General features: G+C 42.8%; 1 protein-coding gene across 1 annotated transcript in view; it reads left to right on the forward strand.

The window, feature by feature from the left end:
• Positions 1-21,879, forward strand: part of SHPRH (SNF2 histone linker PHD RING helicase) — a 107,798-nt gene that overhangs the window by 8,953 nt on the left and 76,966 nt on the right. Inside the window, exons 2-6 of the mRNA XM_075596539.1 lie at positions 11,558-12,212; positions 15,212-15,341; positions 16,239-16,457; positions 18,745-18,823; positions 21,629-21,779. Coding sequence (XP_075452654.1) covers positions 11,580-12,212; positions 15,212-15,341; positions 16,239-16,457; positions 18,745-18,823; positions 21,629-21,779 — 1,212 coding nt within the window. The 5' untranslated portion in view covers positions 11,558-11,579. The remainder of the gene's footprint in view (positions 1-11,557; positions 12,213-15,211; positions 15,342-16,238; positions 16,458-18,744; positions 18,824-21,628; positions 21,780-21,879) is intronic.

A 21,879-nucleotide genomic window follows, 5' to 3' on the forward strand; every position in this document is an offset into this window, starting at 1 on the left:
TTTCTTCGGCCTTTTTTTAAGCAATTCAAAACAATACACAATCTGAACAGCCACAGATAAACCTACCAATTTATGAATCTAAGGTAATGTCTTGTTTCCTAATGCTCATTTATAATTGTATTCTTTCTGATTTCCCTGCATTCCGTTTGGCAGTGTGAATTTATATAGTGCAAACAATCTGTCAGCATACCCTTTTATAGACTCTCCCCTCCTCTGTGCACAGTTTCCAAAAACAGCATGGTGATCAGCCTCATCTAATTGTAGGGCTTTTAATCTTACTTCCAACAGTTGCTGCTTAGCTATTGGATCTATAAACACAACAGGGGCTAGACTTGCCCTTAAAGCATTATCCAAACAAGCCACAATCACATCAAACTTATCCATGTTATCATTTAAACTTCTATGGACTCTGTCAAACTGATTGTCACGGGAGACAAGTACTTTTACACCGAAACCACCGGGATCACTAGCACCAGAACGGACAAAGTTGCTGAATAAAATGGGGTTTATTCTGGCACGCCAGCAGACAAAACAAAGATGTACAAAACAAGATACAATACCAACTGGGGGCCTGGGGAGTAGACTCTAGCCTCGTTAGGTTCAGGGGCCTCCTTCAAGAAGGCTTGCCCTGTCCGCTTCTCGTCCAGGATATCAGAGTGCTGATCACACACAGCAGCCCCTCTGACATGTATCTCCAGCTGGTCACTGTCAAGATCTAAACTGCTTCACAGAATATCTCTCAGTCTCTTATATATCCCCCTGTGGCTATCCTTTACATGGGACAGGGGCTTGCTGGCCAATCAGAGCAAACCTGGTTGTCTACTCTTTCACACTCACCAAATGTCTGTAACACCTCCACGCTCCCAACCATTGTGTCAATACACATTTATCTGCGGGAACCTCAGCTGATTAAATCACAGAGTCCCCTCCATAGAAATGTACACATGCAAATCACATTACAAGTCTGCTATCTTAGAATTGAGCACATAATCCAATTTACACTTTACAGGGCTGACTCCCAAATCACATCACAGAACAATGTTGATTCACGAAACTGAGGAAAGGATTGTCACAGGGAATAGTGCTTTGGAATACATTCTCACATACATAGTGCATTATACATTCCCTGTTCTCCTCCAGATATTAAATACATTTGGATGAAATAAGCTTTACATAGGTTGCCAGGTTACATGGATTTAGGGGTAGCTAGCTGGGCTTCATCCTAGTTTTGTGATGCCAGCTACCCTACCTTCACATTGATCAATTCTTATCATAACATCCAATGGGTCACCCCCAAACTCTAGGCTCCCAAGTTCTTTGCTTCATGCTAGATAGATGACAATACACAGTGGTTTCTGAAATTGTGATACCCTGTGCATCCATCAGGTGCTCAGTTGAAATTGGGGCCATTCTAAGGCTGAGTCCCTGCTGGTGCTGAGCGCGCTCATGCATGGAGAGCGCTCCAAGCATGAGCGCCAGGTGTCCTGCATTTACGCGCAGGGAATGGGGGGGATGGTGGGGGGGGGCATTGCGGGTAGTTGAGTGCGCTGGAAAGTTAGATTTTTTTTTGTTTTCCTGAGCGTGGTTGAGCGTGTGTGCCCGCGTACGAGCGTGCGCTCACAGCGTGAGCGGGGACTTATATATATCTATATATGTAAGTAAGCGCCGACCGCTCAGCGCCTAGCGGGGACGCAGCCTTCGATACATGCCACAGTCATACGTCTCGCAATCATACTTTCTTTCTTTCAACTTTTTCTAAAACCTCCAACTTCATTTCATACCCATCTCTTTCCTTAATTTCAGGTACATTAAAAGCAGCCATAACAAAATTCTTCTTTCCCTACTGTTCCTTTATTTATTTTTGGAAAATGTAATTAATTTTGTTTTGCACAGTGGGAATGATCAGCGTCTATTTCTGGAAGATGTGACCAGAGACCTAATTGCCCTGTGCATCCTTCAGCTTTTCCACAAGCCGTTCATTCTCCCTGTGAAGTTCCTTATTCTCGAACCCATAGCAGCAGCAGTGTCCGGCAGCAATTTTAAGAGATTCAATTATGTTTTTTTGTTGTTGCTCTAAATCTTGTTTTTGTATATTTAGGATTTTATAATGTTCTGCTATCCAGTGGGTAACAAAAATCAGTGCAGTCTTTCCCTTTAATTTGGAAAAGTGCTTTTCCGTCATTGCACTAGACGCATAATCCTGAGCTTGAAATCATGGATCTGAGGATCATTCTGAGGATCCTTTCATACTTTTTATCAATCGCTTCAGGGTTTGTGACCGTGGCAATCTTTTCATTAGACCCTTCATTATTTAATCATTTGAAACTATTACTCAAATTGCTACACAAACCTAATTGAACGGCAGATAGATTTATAACACCACAGTTATAAATGTGTTTGTCTGACACGCTGAATCATCACTTGGCTGGCTCGCTAAATCTAAGAACTACAGCCGTACGTATTTTAGGTTCTTTTGGGTAAGCATTACATAGAAACGTAAACACACACGAATATAAAAAATATTGTATTGAATCAAAGTACTGTTACAATATTTAGTTATTATTCAATTACATAAAGATGCATATCAGTTGCTCCTCATATTCTCCTGCCCATATCTTTTGTGTAATTGAAACTCCGTGCACTTCATCCTGTCCTTTCTCTCTGGAGTTTATCTTTAGGGCTCCTGTGTCTCTGGGGCTGTTCTCTTTGGAGCTCGTGTCTCTGGGACCGTTTTCTAAAGCTTCCCTATCTTGATTTTTATGCTAGGTTTGGGGTCACTGTCCCTGCACCATATGTACAACTCTGGTCAGAAAGAAACCTACTGTAAGGATCGAGGAGCCACGCCGCCCTCAGCATGCTCGCCGCTTACCTTCCTCCGCTGCCGGCAGTCCAGTGCCTCTCGCTCCACCTGCAGTTCCTGCTCTCACCACTCTGGGAACTCTCCGCCATGCGTGGCGCGCTCGCACCCTGGTCGAAGCTTTACGCTTCCCTCTCTGGCCCGGCTCTGGACTCCGCCCACGCTGCACCATCAGCGGGGCGCAATGAGTACGCGCAGCTCGCGACCAGCACGCTCAGCTCGCGACCAGCACGCGCTGGAGACGAACCCTTAGTAAATCACCTGGGTACCTCCCCACATCTGTCCTGCGGAGCGGCCAATGGTGTTCACCACTGCTGATACACATCCACATCGCTCTCTTCTTATTGGATGCTCTCTCCTTCTTATGCTCAGCTGCCTCACTGGCAAATTGGCTGAGCATAATTCAGTGTTTCGTTATGTTCATTTCTTCCTAGAAGACTTGTCTTGTCTTGTCCTCTTGTTCACAGCTCTCTGTTATCGACCCGGCTTGTTTTGGACTCCGCTCTTCCGTACTCCTGACCCCGGCTATCTACGACAATCCGCCCCTCTCCAACTCTGACCTCGGCAGTGTACAAATGACTATTCTTTCTCCAACCAGGATCTCGGCTAATAGTACCTGCAACGATCCGTATCTCTCCAACGCAGATCCCGGCAAGTATATTGACTTTCCTTACCTCTCTAATCCAGACCTGGCTACCTTGACCAACCTACACTCCATATGCGCCCACACGGCTGTGGGTGGTGTTTATATCCATCCCCACCTCAGCCCTGCGGTCACGCCTTGTTTGTGGTGAGCACATTATGACACCTACTCAATCAAACTATTTCCAAACTAACCGGGCAACTAGTTTATATGGAAAAGATGGTAAATGTAACCATTGCTGCCTAGTATTTATGACACTAGTGTGCTCATACAGCTGCTGTTTTATAGTTATTTTGAAATGTACTTCCTTGCATTAATGAGGGAGGAAGATGCTGTTGAAGTTCAGTTACTTATTAGATTTTAAAACTAGATTGATATTCGCAGTCACTGAAAAAGATATATACATATATATATATATATATATATATATATATATATAGAATCACCACCTTGAGAAAGGTCCCACTGGGGGACCGAAACGTCGGTTTTTGTGTCTTCTATCAAATATAGAACATTTTTGATTTACTTACCTGCGTGCTGTCCCTTGATGTCGTGTTGCAACCGGTATCGTATGGTCTATATATATATATATATATATATATATATATATATATATATATATATATATATATATATATAAGTTCTTCAGTATTAGGTGATACCTTTTTTATTGGACTAACAATTTATGTCATAGGACAAGCTTTCGAGAGTTCTCCTCTCTTCTTCAGGTCAGCAATACTGATTTACACAGGAATCAATGCTAAAACAGTGTAGAGAGAAAAAACAAAAAAAAACAAACAGATATTTACTGTAGATAAGGTCGGGTGTTAAGTGTTTGAAGCCAGGGGACAGTGTCAAAGAAAGGTGGGGAGGGGAAGGGATGCTGGGGGGGGGGGGGGGAGAGAAAGTGTGGATAAGAATAGAGGCAAGCAGGATAATTACAGACAATTTTGGTAGGGTGTGAGAAAACCCATGTCCACATTAAGATACCACAGATTTTCTCAATAATCTTAACAACATCAACCAACTACCATCCAACACACTGCTAGTTACCATGGATGTAGAATCCCTTTACAGCAACACCCCCCACAAGGATGGTATTGAGGCATGCCTGCATTTCCTTACAACATCTCCCCTGGATCAGAAATACAGCGCGGATGTAATTACCAAACTGATAGAATACATTCTCACACACAACTACTTCAGCTTCAACAAGGAAATGTACCTACAACTAATGGGGACTGCAATGGGTACCAAGATGGCACCGCAATATGCCAATCTTTTCATGGCAAATCTTGAACAAAGATTCCTAACTACATGCCTCCACAAACCCTACAAATACTACAGATACATTGATGACCTGTTTATAATATGGACAGAGGGTGAAGAAAACCTAAAACAATTCCACGAGTCCCTAAACTCATTCCATCCATCAATAAAACTCAAAATGGATTATTCTGCAAACCTAATAAACTTTCTAGACACGACAGTAACACTGAAAGATGGGAAACTACACACATCTGTATACAAGAAACCAACAGACAGATGCAGTTACCTCCACAACTCCAGCTTCCATCCCACTCACACCAAACAAGGTATCATACACAGCCAGGCTATAAGATACCACCGCATATGCTCTGACACTAAAGACAGAAACAGGCATCTCACAACCCTGACCGAATCGTTCAGACAGAAGGGATACAAACCAAAGACTATTGCCAAAACTATTACATCTGCACTAAAAGCCCCACGAGAACACCTGCTACAATACAGACAGAAAGAACCTACCACACGCATACCACTAGTGACCACATACAACCCTACCCTAGAGGGAATACGAAAAATAATCAAAGATCTGCAACCCATGCTGACAGAGGATGCGACATTAAAAGAAATCTTTCCCAAACCTCCCATTCTTGCATTCCGGCAACCACCAAACCTCAAACAAAAATTAGTCAGCAGAAAACTTCACAACGATTTTAAAGACATGAATAACGGCACAAAACCGTGCAGCAACACACGCTGCAAACTCTGCAAACATATTTGCCAGGATCCCACAGCCAGTCACAACCATAGAACATTCAATGTTAAAGGATCATACAGCTGCACATCCACGAATATAGTGTATATGATTCAATGCAACAAATGTGACCAAGGTTGCTACATTGGGGAAACCAGCCAAAAATTACAAGGAAGAATGAATATGCACAGACACTCTATACTCCATCACGAAGAAGGAAGATACTGCTCACCTGTGGGACATCACTTCTCACAACCAGATCATTCCATAAATGATTTAAAAATCAAAATCCTCAATGGAATGTTTAAAAGCACCCAAGAACGGAAAACATTTGAGCTCAGAATGATAAGACTCTTTGACACCAAAACCAAAGGACTTAATGTGGACATGGGTTTTCTCACACCCTACCAAAATTGTCTGTAATTATCCTGCTTGCCTCTATTCTTATCCACACTTTCTCTCCCCCCCCCCCCCCAGCATCCCTTCCCCTCCCCACCTTTCTTTGACACTGTCCCCTGGCTTCAAACACTTAACACCCGACCTTATCTACAGTAAATATCTGTTTTTTTTTTTTTTTTTTCTCTCTACACTGTTTTAGCATTGATTCCTGTGTAAATCAGTATTGCTGACCTGAAGAAGAGAGGAGAACTCTCGAAAGCTTGTCCTATGACATAAATTGTTAGTCCAATAAAAAAGGTATCACCTAATACTGAAGAACTCATTTATTCTGCACTATCGCAACTGGACTAACACGGCTACCTTCTGCTTTATATATATATATATATATATATATATATATATATATATATATATATATATATATATATAAAATCTCTCTTGACAAATTACTCAAAAAGCTACCGCCCAACCTAAAAAGCTACTCGCCCCAAGCCCTGGTCTCACTTTGAAAAAATTTAAATAAATTCCTAAGAACTAATAACATTCGTTTTTGACATAATAGTTTATTGTATTACATTTATATTTTACTACAATTACTCCTTGTTACATAGTTACATATGTGTGAGAGTGTGACAGTTTGTGTGTGTGACAGTTTGTGTGTGCGACAGTGTGTGTGACTAGTCTTTGGGTGGGTGGGTGGGTGGATGGTGACTGGATGGGTGACTGACTTGACTGACTGGGTGGGTAGGTGACTGACTGACTGGGTGGGTGGGTGACTGACTGACTGGGTGTCGTGGGTGACTAGGTGGGTGAGTGACACTTGGGTGGGTGACTGACTGGGCAGGTGACTGGGTAGATGTGTGACTGCGTGGATGTATGTATGTACAGCCACGTGTTCGGCCGCAGCACACTGTGCTTTCCTGGGGCCTGTGATGCACAGTCTGGTGTTGTAGTTTTTCTCAGACCCCTGCCCTCAGTCACTCACCCCCCCCCCCCCGTAGCCTGGTTGGGCTGTGTCTCCTCTGAGCAGCCTAGCAGGTGCCTTCTCCCGGAGGCGCTCAGGCTATCAGCCTCCTCTGGGACTTCCCCATTCACTCTGTTCGGTTCCTTGCCCAGTGCCAACAGCCACGCGCCAAAATGTTGCACCGCCTTCTGTTTGCTCTGTGGCACTTCTAGACCTCGCCGGCTCCTTTGCTGGTGACGGGTATCGGCAACCTCCAGGTCTGCGCCCCTCTGTCCTCGGCACATTTATGCTAATTTCTGGGGTCCCGCTCCGTGCGTCGCCGGGCGGGCCAGCGAACGAGCGCGGCACCGGGCAAGCCTGGCTCTGGTTGGTAAGCTCCCGTCCTCCGTGGCACGAGACATGCGCGTTCCAAGTGTCTGCTCCCCGACTGCCCACTCGCCCTCAGTTGCTCCCTTCCAGTGCCAAGTCTGCTCCGAAGCTGCCTCCTCATCTCCTTGATGTTGTGTGACGTCACGTAGCGTCCCGTAGGCATGGCAACGCGGCGTCATTTGACGCTTCGCGGCCATTTTCAATGCAGAGGAAAATGGAGGAGGAAAATGCCGGTAGCCGCTGCAGCACCCCGCTAAAACATGGGCATCACCAAACGCTGGGTTTCCTTCTTTGTGATGCTTTGCCAAGCCTTTACTGCAGCTGTCTTCAGTTGTTGTTTGTTCGTGGGTCTTTCTGCATTAAGTTTTGTCTTCAGCTCGAGCAGGTTGAGATCAGGTGATTAACTTGGCCATTGCAGAATATTCCACTTCTTTGCCTTAAAAAACTCCTGGGTTGCTTTCGCAGAATGTTTTGGGTCATTGTCCATCTGTAAAGTGAAGCACCGTCCAATCAACTTTGCTGAATCTGAGCAGACAATATATCCCTATACACTTCAGAATTCATCCGGCTGCTTCTGTCTTCTGTCACATCATCAATAAACACTAGTGACCCAGTGCCATTGTAAGCCATGCATGCCCATGCCATCACACTGCCTCTACCGTGTTTTACAGATGATGTGGTATGCTTCGGATCATGAGCTGTTCCAAGCCTTCCCATACTTTTTTCTTCCCATCATTCTGGTACAGGTTGATCTTAGTTTCATCTGTCCAAAGAATGCTGTTCCAGAACTGGGCTGGCTTTTTTAGATATTGTTTGACAAAGTCTAATCTGGCCTTTCTATTCTTCAGGCTTGTGAATGGTTTGCACCTTGTGGTGAACCCTCTGTATTTGCTCTCATGAAGTCTTCTCTTTATGGTAGACTTGGATAAGGATATGACTACCTCCTGGAGAGTGTTCTTTGCTTTGCTGGATATTGTGAAGGGGTTTTTCTTTATGGAAAGGATCCTACGATCATCCACCACTGTTGTCTTCCGTGGAAGTCCAGGCCTTTTTGTGTTGCAGAGCTCACTAGTGTGTTCTTTTTTTTTGCAGCCTAATGATGCCCTGTTTCACTTGCATTGAGAGCTCCTTTGACCGCATGTTGTGGGTTCACAGCAACAGCTTCCAAATTTGAATGCCACACCTGGAATCAACTCCAGACCTTTTACCTGCTTAATTGATGATGAAATAACGAAGGAATAGCCCACACCTGTCCATGAAACAGCTTTTGAGTCAATTGTCCAATTTACTTTTGGTCCCTTGAATAAGAGGGGGCTACATATTAAAGAGATGTAATTCCTAAACTCTTTCTCCAATTTGGATGTGAATACCCTCAAATTTAAATGGATAGACTGCACTTTAAGCCCATTATTTAACTGTAACTTGAATTTATTTTGGTACACAGCCGAAATAACAAAACTTGTATCAGAGTCTAATTATTTACGGACCTAACTGTGTGTGTGTGTGTGTGTGTGTGTGTGTGTGTGTGTGTGTGTGTGTGTATGTATGTATATATATATATATATATATATATATATATATATATATATATATATATGAAACAAAAAAGCGCAAACCAATATAAAGTGCTTAACTTAATAAACACAGAGTGCAGTTATGAGCAAATGTCCAGATCACAAGGATAGGGGATGAGACCACCTAAAAATAAGAAAAAGAGTGCCAATATGGAGAAGTACATATATTTATGTTACACCACGCAAGTACTGGTTCTACTTACAACACAGTAGAAAATGCAGGCATATCGGACAAAACTGTAAACAGTGTCCGCTGCTTCCAGGGCTGGGGGGCTGTTACTCCAATCCGCGTGTTTCCAATGCCAACCGCTCACAGATGTCTTTTTTGTGCAGACTAGAGAGTGTCCCAATCAGAGTCGCCACTTAGAAAGCACCGCCGCTTTCAGATGTTCTGTGGTGGACCCTGTGGTAATACTCCGTTGCTTCCGCACACGTGGATAGAGCTCCGTCAGTTCTCAGCTGTTCTATAATGAGTCCTGATTGCACCTCCGGTGTTTCAAACTTGAAATGCCTCGGTAGCAGCACTATGCATTGATTTCAACGCAGTATAGAGGACAAATGAACAGAATAAAATGCAATTGCAATGTATCAAAATTGTCTTTAAAAAGGCATATGAATAAAATGTCTGTTTAGACTTTTTAAGGGATAGACCCACGTTACCCTACCGGTTTCGTCTATATGACTTTAGCAAGGGATGTGTTTGTCTGTGTGTGGAGTTTATATAGGAGGGGCACACACCTAATTACTAAAATGACCCTCAGGTGTTAACTAATATATTCTCCACACACGGAAAGTAAACACATTCACTACACAATATAGGAACCCTACCCAATGACATAATTAGATAGAAACATTGTAACTTATAACAAAAAGTGATTTTCAAAATCTTAAATCTAAATATTAACATAATTTTGCGCTCTTTTGTATCTTTTTCTATATTATATATACAGGCATACCCCGGTTTAAGGACACTCACGAGTAAGTACACTCGCGAGTAAGTACATATCGCTCAATAGGCAAACGGCAGCTCACGCATGCATCTGTCAGCACGTCCTGAACAGCAATACCAGCACCCTACCTATACCGAAACTGTGCGCAAGCGGGGAGACTATAGAGCCTGTTACAAATGCCTTATTTACATCAGTTATGCACGTATAGAACGATTGCAGTACAGTACATACATCAATAAGTGGGAAAAAGGTAGTGCTTCACTTTAAGTACATTTTCGCTTTACATACATGCTCCGGTCCCATTGCGTACGTTAATGCGGGGTATGCCTGTAATATAATATAATGAAAAATCCGCAGGACTCTCTCTCCTCAGCTAAGCTTGAGAAAGGACTGGGAAGTAATGTTGTGTTACGTGCGATTGCCTTATGTGGTAAATAAATTACAAACTTTCTTATACCTGGAGAGTACTGCGGCCTTTTCATTTTCTACCGTTCTTGGACGTGAGGTGTACCTGGTCCATTCGCCTGCACCCCTGCTGCTGATAAGTATATTTCTAAGTTTTTACACTTATCTTTTTAGTGTGCACCACACATCTACTATTATATGTATGTATATATGTATGTATGTATGTATGTATGTATGTATGTATGTATGTATGTATGTATGTATGTATTTATGTATAATCGTCGTTGTGGGTAAAAGTCATTAACTACATGCTTTGAGTACCGAGGAAAAGGCCATTTAAATGTTCTTTTTGACAGAAAATATTCTGTATTTAAAAAGGAAGGTATTTTGATATGTCAAGTTCTGAAGATTAGGTGTCTTGAATTATTTTTTTTATACACACATTCCCAGCTAGCTCAAACTCCTACACCCACCACATCATGAATATATATTTATGTCAAAAAGAGTGCTGCTGAGCATGGCAAATGTATACAACATAAGATAGGGGTGCCCAATGCTACATCCAATTGACAAAACATATATGGTAGTAAGTATAAAGTTAAATACTTCAATAATAATATTTTCTTGGTTATTTAGTTAGATCCTTTGGCCAAAGCATCATAAGATGCATACCACGCCATGGTATAACCAATTTGTGCAGGTCTTACACTAGAACAGGATCTATTATGGTTCTTTCCCCTCATGCAGAGGTAAAAGGAAGGGTTCACAGTGTAGTGTAGGATCTGCAAAATTTGGTTATACCTTGGCGTGGTACCCAGGCTTATGATGCTTTGGCCAAAGGTTCTAACTAAATAACCAAGAAAATATTATTATTGAAGTATTTAACTTTATACGTATTACTATATATGTTTTGTCAATTGGATGTAGCATTGGGCACCCCTGTCTATTGTTGTATTAGTTTTTTTTAATTGAAATATCAAGAAATTCCAAGTCAGGAAGTGCATTTAGTGTGTTTTTGCCTTACAATATACAAATCACAGTATATATTGAATATACAAATTTTAATTTCTACACTGTTGACAATTTCTGTGATAGCTATGCATGTCAAAGGTATGCTTTCTTTCTGTTAAATTTCTCAAATAAGACTAAACATAAATAAATAATTGCATGCTTGATGGGAAGATTTCTAAGCACATATTTGCAGCTCCTTAACTAAAATAAAATTGGTGGTTTATAATAAACGTTTGAACCAGTGGCACTATATCTATGAATATGTAATGCTTTTCAATCAAATCAAATGTTTGTGGTATTGGGAAGAGTCTCCATCATTGCTTATTTGCCACTTTTCTGGCTGACATTTGTTTCTTTTTTTGCAGAGGCGTGAGGGAAGTTTTCAGAATGAGTAGTCGTAGGAAGCGTGCCCCTCCAGTCAAGCTTGATGAAGAAGCAAAGAAACATCACTGCTGGAATATGCATGAAGACAGGAAATTTGAGGACTTTACCTTGGACGAGGATACAGGAGATCCAGGACCTAGTTCATCGTTTGGTTTTCTAAATGCTGAACATGCCAAGATTGATGAAAAGCAAACCTGTGAACTGGGATTAGAGCCTCTAGGGTCTCCTGTACAGATAGAAGACCCTGAAGAATCTACCACTGCTTTCATCCCTTTGTCTGTTCAGCTTAACATGGTAATCTCTCCTCTTCCTATAGATGACGGCTGGAAGATTTTACTAGGAGAGTTCAGCCTTCAACTTTCTCATGGGAAAATTACTATTGGTGATTTCCAGGGACACAGTTTTGTATTGACCAAAGCTGCATCAAGATCAGCTCAGCTTTTGCTCTGTGTCCAGGAGAGAGATGAGGATATAGACGATGAAAGAATCAAAGAAGGGTGTAGCAACAGCAGCCATGAAGAGATGCTACTGGTGGAGTCTTCGCTTGGTGATGAGTTGTTGGAAGATCTGAGGTGGCTGCAGAAGAAGAAGCTTATTGCACTTCATCAAAGACCTACAGAACAGAAGGAGATGAAGGTATTTTGCTAGTTGTATTTGTTGCTTTGTGGTTAAAAAACCTTTTACCTAAAAGTATGAGAAGTATTATTAAAAAGTGATGTTTCTTTCACAAAGATAGAATTCAGACTTTGGGGGTGATGTATCAAAGCATATTTGGGTGCAATTGACACAATTGTTTTCAATGTACAGTATCAAGGAATTTGCTCCAAGTTTTGCGCTATGTGCATCCACATACAATTTAGGGGAGTGTCAAAATAGGAGGAGTTACAAGATGCATAGATTATAATGAGATATATTAAACTCTGCCACCTCATATACCGTATTGGCCCGAATATTGTGCGACCTCACACATAATACGACCCCTACAGTTTTGAAGGTTTTCTACATGAAAAATAAAAGGTGTTAAGCTGCGCATACAATACGAGTACAGTTTTCGGAAGGACATTGTTAGGAAAAAAACAGCACTATATTCAGGCCAATACGGAAATCTTTGCAGTGTCACAATTGTAGCTGTGCTGTTTTCTCTTTGTGTCGAATACACTTTTTGAAGTGAAACTTCTTTGCTGGCACCTACCAAACGAAAATTTCTGTAGGAGTAAATTGTCTTCATGGTGACAGAAGTGATGTCACTGCTGACGGATGGGACGTCACTGCTGACGGAAATTATGTAATTGCTGACGGAAGTGACATCACTGCTGGCAGAAGAGGCCGTCGGCGACGTCATTGCTGGCAGCTCTGTGCGCATGCAAAGATGCTTCCCGAGCTCGGCGCGCACGCGTAGAGGACTCCACAGCGGCATAGTAGGGAGACGCACACAGAGACGCGCACAGAGACACACGCGCTCAAAAAGACACACGCGCTCACAAAGATACACACCCTCACAAAGACACACACGCTCACAAAGACACACATGCTCACAAAGACACACACGCTCACAAAGACACACGCTGACAAAGACACACACACACTCACAAAAGACACACTCGCTTCCAAAGACACACGCACACAGACAAACGCACGAACACAGACGCGCGCACACAAAGACACGCACGCACACAGACACACGCACACAGACACACGCACACAGACACACGCACACAGACACGTAGACACAGACACGTAGACACAGACACGTAGACACAGACACGTAGACACAGACACGTAGACACAGACACGTAGACACAGGCACCCACGCAGAGACCCACGCAGAGACGCAGACACGCGCAGAGACGCAGACACGCGCAGAGACGCAGAGACGCAGACACGCGCAGAGACGCAGACACGCGCAGAGACGCAGACACGCGCAGAGACGCAGACACGCGCAGAGACGCAGACACGCACAGAGATGCAGACACGCGCAGAGACGCAGACACGCGCAGACACGCGCAGAGACGCAGACACGCACAGACACTCACAGAGACGCAGACACTCACAGAGACGCAGACACTCACAGAGACGCAGACACTCACAGAGACGCAGACACTCACAGAGACGCAGACACTCACAGAGATGCAGACACTCACAGAGACGCAGACACTCACAGAGACACTCACAGAGACGCAGACACTCACAGAGACGCAGAGACTCACAGAGACGCAGACACTCACAGAGACGCAGACACGCACAGAGACGTAGAGACGCAGACACGCACAGAGACGCAGACACGCACAGAGACGCAGACACGCACAGAGACGCAGACACGCACAGAGACGCAGACACTCACAGAGACGCAGACACTCACAGAGACGCAGACACTCACAGAGACGCAGACACTCACAGAGACGCAGACACGCACAGAGACGCAGGCACGCACAGAGACGCAGACACTCACGCAGACGCATGCACGCGCACGCACGCACGCAGACGCACGCACCGACAGACACACACACACAGACACACACAGACACACACACACAGGCACACACACACAGACACACACACACACACACAGACACACACACACACACACACACACACACACAGACACACACACACAGACACACACATACACAGACACACACACACATACACAGACACACACACACACACACACACACACACACACACACACACACACACACACACACACACACACACACACACACACACACACACACACACACAGACAGACACACAGACACGCACACACAGACACGCACACACAGACACGCACACACAGACACACACACACAGACACACACACACGCACACAGACACGAGCACACACACGCACACAGACACACACACGCGCACACACACACACACACACACAGACACACACACACAGACACACACACAGACACACACAGACACACACACACACACACAGACACACACACAGACACGCACACACACAGACACGCACACACAGACACACACACACACACACACACAGACACAGACACACAGACACACACTGAGACGCAGACACACACTGAGACGCAGACACACACTGAGATGCAGACACACACTGAGACGCAGACACACACTGAGACGCAGACACACACTGAGACGCAGACACACACTGAGACGCAGACACACACTGAGACGCAGACACACACTGAGACGCAGACACACACTGAGACGCAGACACACACTGGGACGCAGACACACACTGGGACGCAGACACACACTGAGACACAGACACAGACACACACACAGACACAGACACACACACAGACACACACAGACACACACAGACACACACACAGACACACACAGACACACACACAGACACACAAGGAATTCACAGTTAGTATAAATATAGAAGTGCAAATAGCTAAAACAGGGGGTGTGTGCCGAGCACACACGTTCTAAGTCAAACTTCTTTGCGTTTTGTCACTGAAATTGTGTTTTGAGTTTTCATTGAAAACATCACCATCACAAATAAAATTTCTGTGACAAAACAGTGACAAAAGACAAAGAAGTTTCACTTAACAAGCGCGTGCTGGGCACACACAATTTTTTTTTTCTTAGGTTGTGCTTTTACACTTCTCATTTTACCCTTGGTTTTGCAGGTTGGAGTCTACCTTTTGGAATCGTGCTTGGCCAAACCAGACTTTCTCAGTGAAGGAAGTGGAAGGATGAAAAAGGCTTGTATTCTTTTTCAGAGACTGATGGAACACTTCTATAACTTTATAATTCCAGGTAAGCAATATCCGTTGTAAAGCGAAAAGAAAATTGATATGATTTTTGAAACAGCAAAGAACCAGGTAGGTCATAGTACGTTGTTGCTATAGATTGTGCGGGAATTATTAAACGACTCCAAAATGAAATTGAAGACAGCAAGTATTAACTAAAACTTTTTGCGTTTATACATCAAAACATGCAAATTGAAGAAATAGGATCATAATGTCTATTAATTGTTACATACTGTAGTGTATTCCTCCAGAGGCGTACAGAGGAACTAGTGCAGGAATGCAGCATGCGCGTGTGGGAATTTAGCCGCGGTTTGTAACCAATCAATGGCCTGGTAGCCTGTGATGCCGCCGCAAAGCGAAATACAACTATCGCACGCGGCGATGGGTGACATCACGCGTTGCCGTCCCCGTCGCGGGCTCTATACGCGCGGCCTAATGTTTACACATTTGCCCGTCTCAATTCCTTATTAATGCAGCAGCTCATGATTAGGGTGAGTTTTTTCCCCCCATTACCTAAACTTGTAAATATATAATGATACTAATGCTAAAAGCGTCTAACTCCCTCAATACTCCTCCTTCTTTACTTTCTAACCTGCAGTAATAACCAACATATTAATATCCCTGTTACAGTTTAGAAAGGAAAATGTGGCACAGGTGATTAGTAGTTAGTATTTATTTTATTTTTAGCGTTGTAATGATTTGGGCATGCAAATGAGTATGTCACTGCCCAGTGTCTGTTACAATTGCACACTGAATTATTTTTAGGGTATCTTATTGTAGGGATGTAAAAACTGTCCTGCTGCAAAAATTGATGATAAAGCTATCGTGATATGTACTTCAGAGCTTCCCAGTTGCTATTTCTGGTTAATAGAAGTGTTTTTTTGTTTTCTTTATACACTTGCAGATATCATTGAAGAGAATGAGGAGGAGTCGGACAGGGAGCTAGAGAGGCAAAACATTGAAGAGCTTTATGACCACGTGAGGCAGACACACCAACAGGAAGATCAGACTTTGCAGGAAGATGTGCAGCACCCTGCCTTGATTCCAGTGCTGAGGCCTTACCAGAATGAGGCTGTGAACTGGATGCTTAAAAGAGAGAACTTTAGAAACATGCCTTCAAATGGTAGGTGTGTCTGGGAGCGTGGCTTTCTCAAACACTTCAGCACCAGCAAAATGTGTTACAGGCCCTTCTGGAACTGAAATGGATTCTGCAGACACTATAAAGACCGCATATTAACTTGACTATAATAACCCTAATCAACCGGTCTAATTTTAGTATTCTGAACATTTGCATTTGCGCTGAATGTAAGAAACTTGTTCCATACATTTGAAGCAAGGCTCTGGTTAATTAATTTGATGCATTATGGACACGTATATAAAATATGACATCAATTGAACTATTATACTGTATGTGGTCACAGAGCTCCTACCATAACAACTCTCGGTGCTCAAACTGTCTACAACCCATATTACTTCCTGAGGCAAGCGGGTAAATATAGAGCAAAGTTTCTCCATATATTGCCATTAAGGAATGTAGATCAATATCTATGACTCCTTCTCATACAATCCAGGAGGAGCATATGTGGGGAATAAAAAGAAGAAAACAGTGCAAATTTAAGTGTAGATGTATTAACAATGGGTTAGATATTGATTGAAGTCTTGGCTCTAGTGGTGTTCCTACTTACAAGATGATACAGATAAAAAAGCCTTTTGCAGATTGGGCTGCAGCCCCCGTGGTAGTGATGTTGTGTGGGTCTCCCTCCAGGCTCGTCCCAATGTGCTAGATAAAAACAGGCATGTTACACAATCATTATGTGTTGTGGATTTGTCGCCGCTCTCACAGCCTTCCCCTGGATCTTCCAATTGTCCTCCGTCTGCAGTATTGAATCGCAGCTTCACTATCAGCTTTCCGTCCTGGTAGGCGTCTGACATCACGGCTCTGAGGTGCGGCAAGAGCTACGGGTCCTCCACTGGTTCAAGAATCCTCACTCTATGCGTTTCGCCCAGCCCACAAATTGTGACTGCTTCCGGCTTCGTCAGGAGTGTCGAAGCTGGAAGCAGTCACAATTTGTGGGCTGGGCGAAACGCGTAGAGTGAGGATTCTTGAACCAGTGGAGGACCCGTAGTTCTTGCCGCACCTCAGAGCCGTGACGTCAGACGCCTACCAGGACGGAAAGCTGATAGTGAAGCTGCGATTCAATACTGCAGACGGAGGACAATTGGAAGATCCAGGGGAAGGCGGTGAGAGCGGCGACAAATCCACAACACATAATGATTGTGTAACATGCCTGTTTTTATCTAGCACATTGGGACGAGCCTGGAGGGAGACCCACACAACATCACTACCACGGGGGCTGCAGCCCAATCTGCAAAAGGCTTTTTTATCTGTTTCATCTTGTAAGTAGGAACACCACTAGAGCCAAGACTTCAATCAATATCTAACCCTTTGCTAATACATCTACACTTAAATTTGCACTGTTTTCTTCTTTTTATTCCCCACATATGCTCCTCCTGGATTGTATGAGATCAAATCAGACTTTTTGGAACCCGTGAAACAGGTCCCACCAGAGGGTTTGAGCAGGGTTATAATTTATTTGAATTTTATTTGGCACATATGGTTAATTGCACTAATTAGTTGCACAGATTATTGTTCACATTATTTGAGTTGTTCGCGCCTTAATTCACTTCAATCACAATAAAATATCTATGACTCCTAACACTAGTGTTTATTTACAGCAAGGCAGCCCACCATGAAGAGAGTTAAGTGCCACACTGTTTACAGTAACTGAGAGTGCGGGTATGCATGTATTGTGTGTTCACAGAGCAGGCATGTAACATTGAGTACTTCCCTCTTTTACTCTTCATATTCTCTGTCCCTCTCTGGGGTTCCCAGCCCCGCTTTTCCCTTCATCTCTCTTCTTCATTCTTCTCTTGCCTGCTTTGACTCATCGACAAAGGGGAGGGCTGGATGACAGTCCTGAGTGTGGCCAATGGGGGAGTGAGGGCCAGTCCTAATGCAGGAGCATGACTTTCTTACCATTGGGAGACCCTATCCAGGAGATATGTTCCAGGTCACTACCAGCAAAGCAGTCAGTAACGATGACCTAAGATGTCACCGCTACTGATTGGCTCACAGGGAGGAATCTGAAAAGCGTCCATTTTCAGAGATGGTAAAAACTGTATTTTTAAATATTTTCTTTTGCTGCGGTCTTACACTGGGAAACACCTAGTTCAAAACCTAGCATAAAAAAGGTGGATTAACAAGGGGAATTGTTGCTTTAAGAAGACTACGTTACATACATGCTAATACATGTGCCAGTTGTATGTAAATGTTTTATATTAAATAAAAAGAAACAAAGCAGCCAGCATTTTAATTCTGCATCTTTTGTTTTCTTTCTTAATCCACATAGAAAATACATTGCACTTATTATGGCGAGAAGTCAGTACGCCTGATGGAGCAAAAATCTACTATAATCCTTTTACTGGATGGTAAGGTTTTCTAACTGTTTTCCCTGGCATATTGGTTAGGATATTTTAAATGCAGAAGCTGTTTCTATTTTTGCCTAAATACTGAAAAGGTGTCCCCTATAGTAAATTTCTTGTTCTCAATGTGTCTAAATGTAACCCGCTGTAGCCTGGAGTCTGCTATGTAGCCTGATATGTGCTTTTAGATTCCATTCAGAATCCCTGAGATGCCTCTATCCATGTGATGTATGTACAATTGTAAAGAGCTTTGCATTTCAAGTTGTTTTAAAATTAGGACGTTGAAAAGTAAAGTGCTAGCACTCCAAAGGAATTTTGGTGTAAAGGTTTATTTGGTGTACCCCACCAAATTATTCTTTCGTTTAGGATTCATCAGTTTATCAACTACCAGACAAGTGGGGTCATATACATGGTGGTCTTTGAGTATAAAAAGAAATACTGTATGGTGGAAAAACATGCAGACAATTAAGGAGTCCTAGGGGTTCTAGGTCCCATCAGAAATAAATTGGAAACTCCCATTGCAAGACATGTGAGTGAGCTACATAATGGGAACCCCAATGTCTTTACATTCATGGCATCGACCATTTCACCATGGGTCTTAGACGAGGAGACTTGGATAAAGCACTTCTACAAAGGGAATGCAAACCTACTGCACTACAAACTCTCAGTCTCAAAGGCCTGAATGAATGGTTTGTATTTTTACCCTTTAGTTGAACTTGGGGGTCTTAACATAGTAATCCTCATTGTCATTTAATATAGCCCATGGGAAGGGTAGGCCCACAACTTGTCTCCCCATTAGCCACTCCTCAACACTGTACTTTCACATTCCAGTCAGCCTACCTGTTATCAGCATTCTAATGCACATTTCTCCATATACTGTATATGAGCAATCATTATTCATATTAATCATTATTCATATTTTTATTTCAATATTTTCATTTGCTCTTAGCAGGGATTAATATAATTATTATTGCATATGTTTATCCTTGAAATAAACATTATTACGTGTGCTCACTGCTATAATTGGTCAGATCGGAAGATCAAAGTTGCTTTACATTCCATACCCTGAGGGGTTATCTTTGCTAATCATCCTGCGGTCTCATTGGTATGAAGCTCCGGTTAGGCTTTGGGAGGTTCCACCCTTGAGAAAGCATTGTGATGAGAAACATGCGTGGAGTTGACTTGCAGTAATGTCAGAGGGTTCTAGCAGGGAGGGAGAATGTGTTTTCAGTTGTGTCTCTGACACCTTGCGTTTCTCCCCTATTATTTCACTATGCTAAAGGTTTACTCACGCCACCATTAGCCAACATGGTATAATTTAATATAGAGTATTGTTAAATCTATGGGGGGTGAAAGTGATGGGAATCGGGGGATTGTGGCATAGTGTAGTCCTCCCTTTAGGCATTCACCCGCATTCGACAAGCGGTCCTACATAGTGGTGTCTGCTTAGAACACTGCACCATTTTGAAGAACATTTGCGGTTGACCATGTTGCAACAGTGTTAAAACTTACCTTTTTAGACAGCATATCAAACTTGTTTCGAATTGTGGTTACTTCATCTCCCCCTTGAGGCTAGACCACGTATTTGCTGCGACTGCTGTACATTAATATAATCCATGCCACTTCCTAGACTCTATGATGATTTGGCAAATAAGAGAATTGAGCCATATCCCTAGTATTCATTTTCTGGTGTCAGACCACACCTGGATTTACTGATACAGACGTGGTAATCACTATATAACCTCTGTGAGTTTGACAAATGGATTATTTGCAATACTAGCAACATCCACTTTCAGGATAATGTATTCAACATTTGATTGAACTGTGGCTATGTTGTCCTCTGGTGCCAGATCACACAAATGCTACAACTAGTGCAAGTCTTATATGAATCTCGGCTATATGCAAAACATACAGACCTTGTAAACCATTGAAAGTGGGTTGTATCTACTCCCCGGTATCAAACTATTTACAACATTGTAGAACATAGGTACTCTTAAGGAGCTACTTTTAGAGCTGCAGACCAAGCAATATCTTACGTTTGTGTGTTATTTTTAAATAAATAAGCTCTGTACTATGAGTAAATACTTGTAGCATTTCTTAATCAACTCAGAATGACATTTTTAATGTATTATACTGTAACAAGCCTTTTTTGTTTCTATAGCAACCATTTCTAAAGTTACAGATGCCGAGTCAATACTCCTCTGCAGCCATTTAGTGAACCCATGAGCAGAATCTTCATCGATCGATCGGCAACTTAGCTAATTACTAATCATTGTGTGGATTTTATTGCTGCACATATTTAAGGGTGGAGAGGGGGGGGGGGGGGGAGAGAATGTAAAAAAATAAAACCGGCAGCTTGGACTGCTGCTTTAGGATAGAGTACATTTCTGAGTTCAAAATATTATTCGCTGCACTCTACAGCATATTTCCTGTTGTATTGTGGGTTATCGCAGAGGATTATAGCAACCCTTTCCTTTGCTGTCTCCCTTATGATATTATTTGCACCTGGTTTTTAATCTTTTTGACATATGGAATATTGTTTAATTATCTGCTATTAAAAGTTATGTTTTATTAGTAGTAAGTTCTTGAGTGCATACAAATAGGTGCTTTCTTTCTCTCTGACTATCTAATATCAATTTTTTTCCTAAGTGCACTGAATCTCACTTCGATTTTAGGTTGAGTGAACACATTCCTTGTGTTGTCCTCTTTCAAATACAGCAGACCATTGGTTAGCTACCTGACTGTTTCCAGACAGGCTACAAAGTTGTGACCTCTTATTTTTATCTTTTCCCCTCTTATCCCTCCTTTTAGTATAATTCGAGAACGCCCAATTGCAGGTCACGAGTGGCCTGGGGGGATCCTGGCAGATGAGATGGGTCTTGGAAAGACGGTAGAAGTACTGGGTCTGATACTTTGTCATCCAAGGAAAGATGTAAAGAAGGATGTGCTGACATTACCCGAGGTAATACAGTTCTATAAAAATGACAGCATTGAAAGAAGAAAAAGATCTACATGTTTGGTTAGATATTTTTCAGGTAGCAATACATTTTTTTTTTTTTTTT

This window comes from Ascaphus truei, chromosome 4 (genome assembly GCF_040206685.1).
Source record: "Ascaphus truei isolate aAscTru1 chromosome 4, aAscTru1.hap1, whole genome shotgun sequence".
Taxonomy (NCBI): Eukaryota; Metazoa; Chordata; class Amphibia; order Anura; family Ascaphidae; genus Ascaphus; species Ascaphus truei.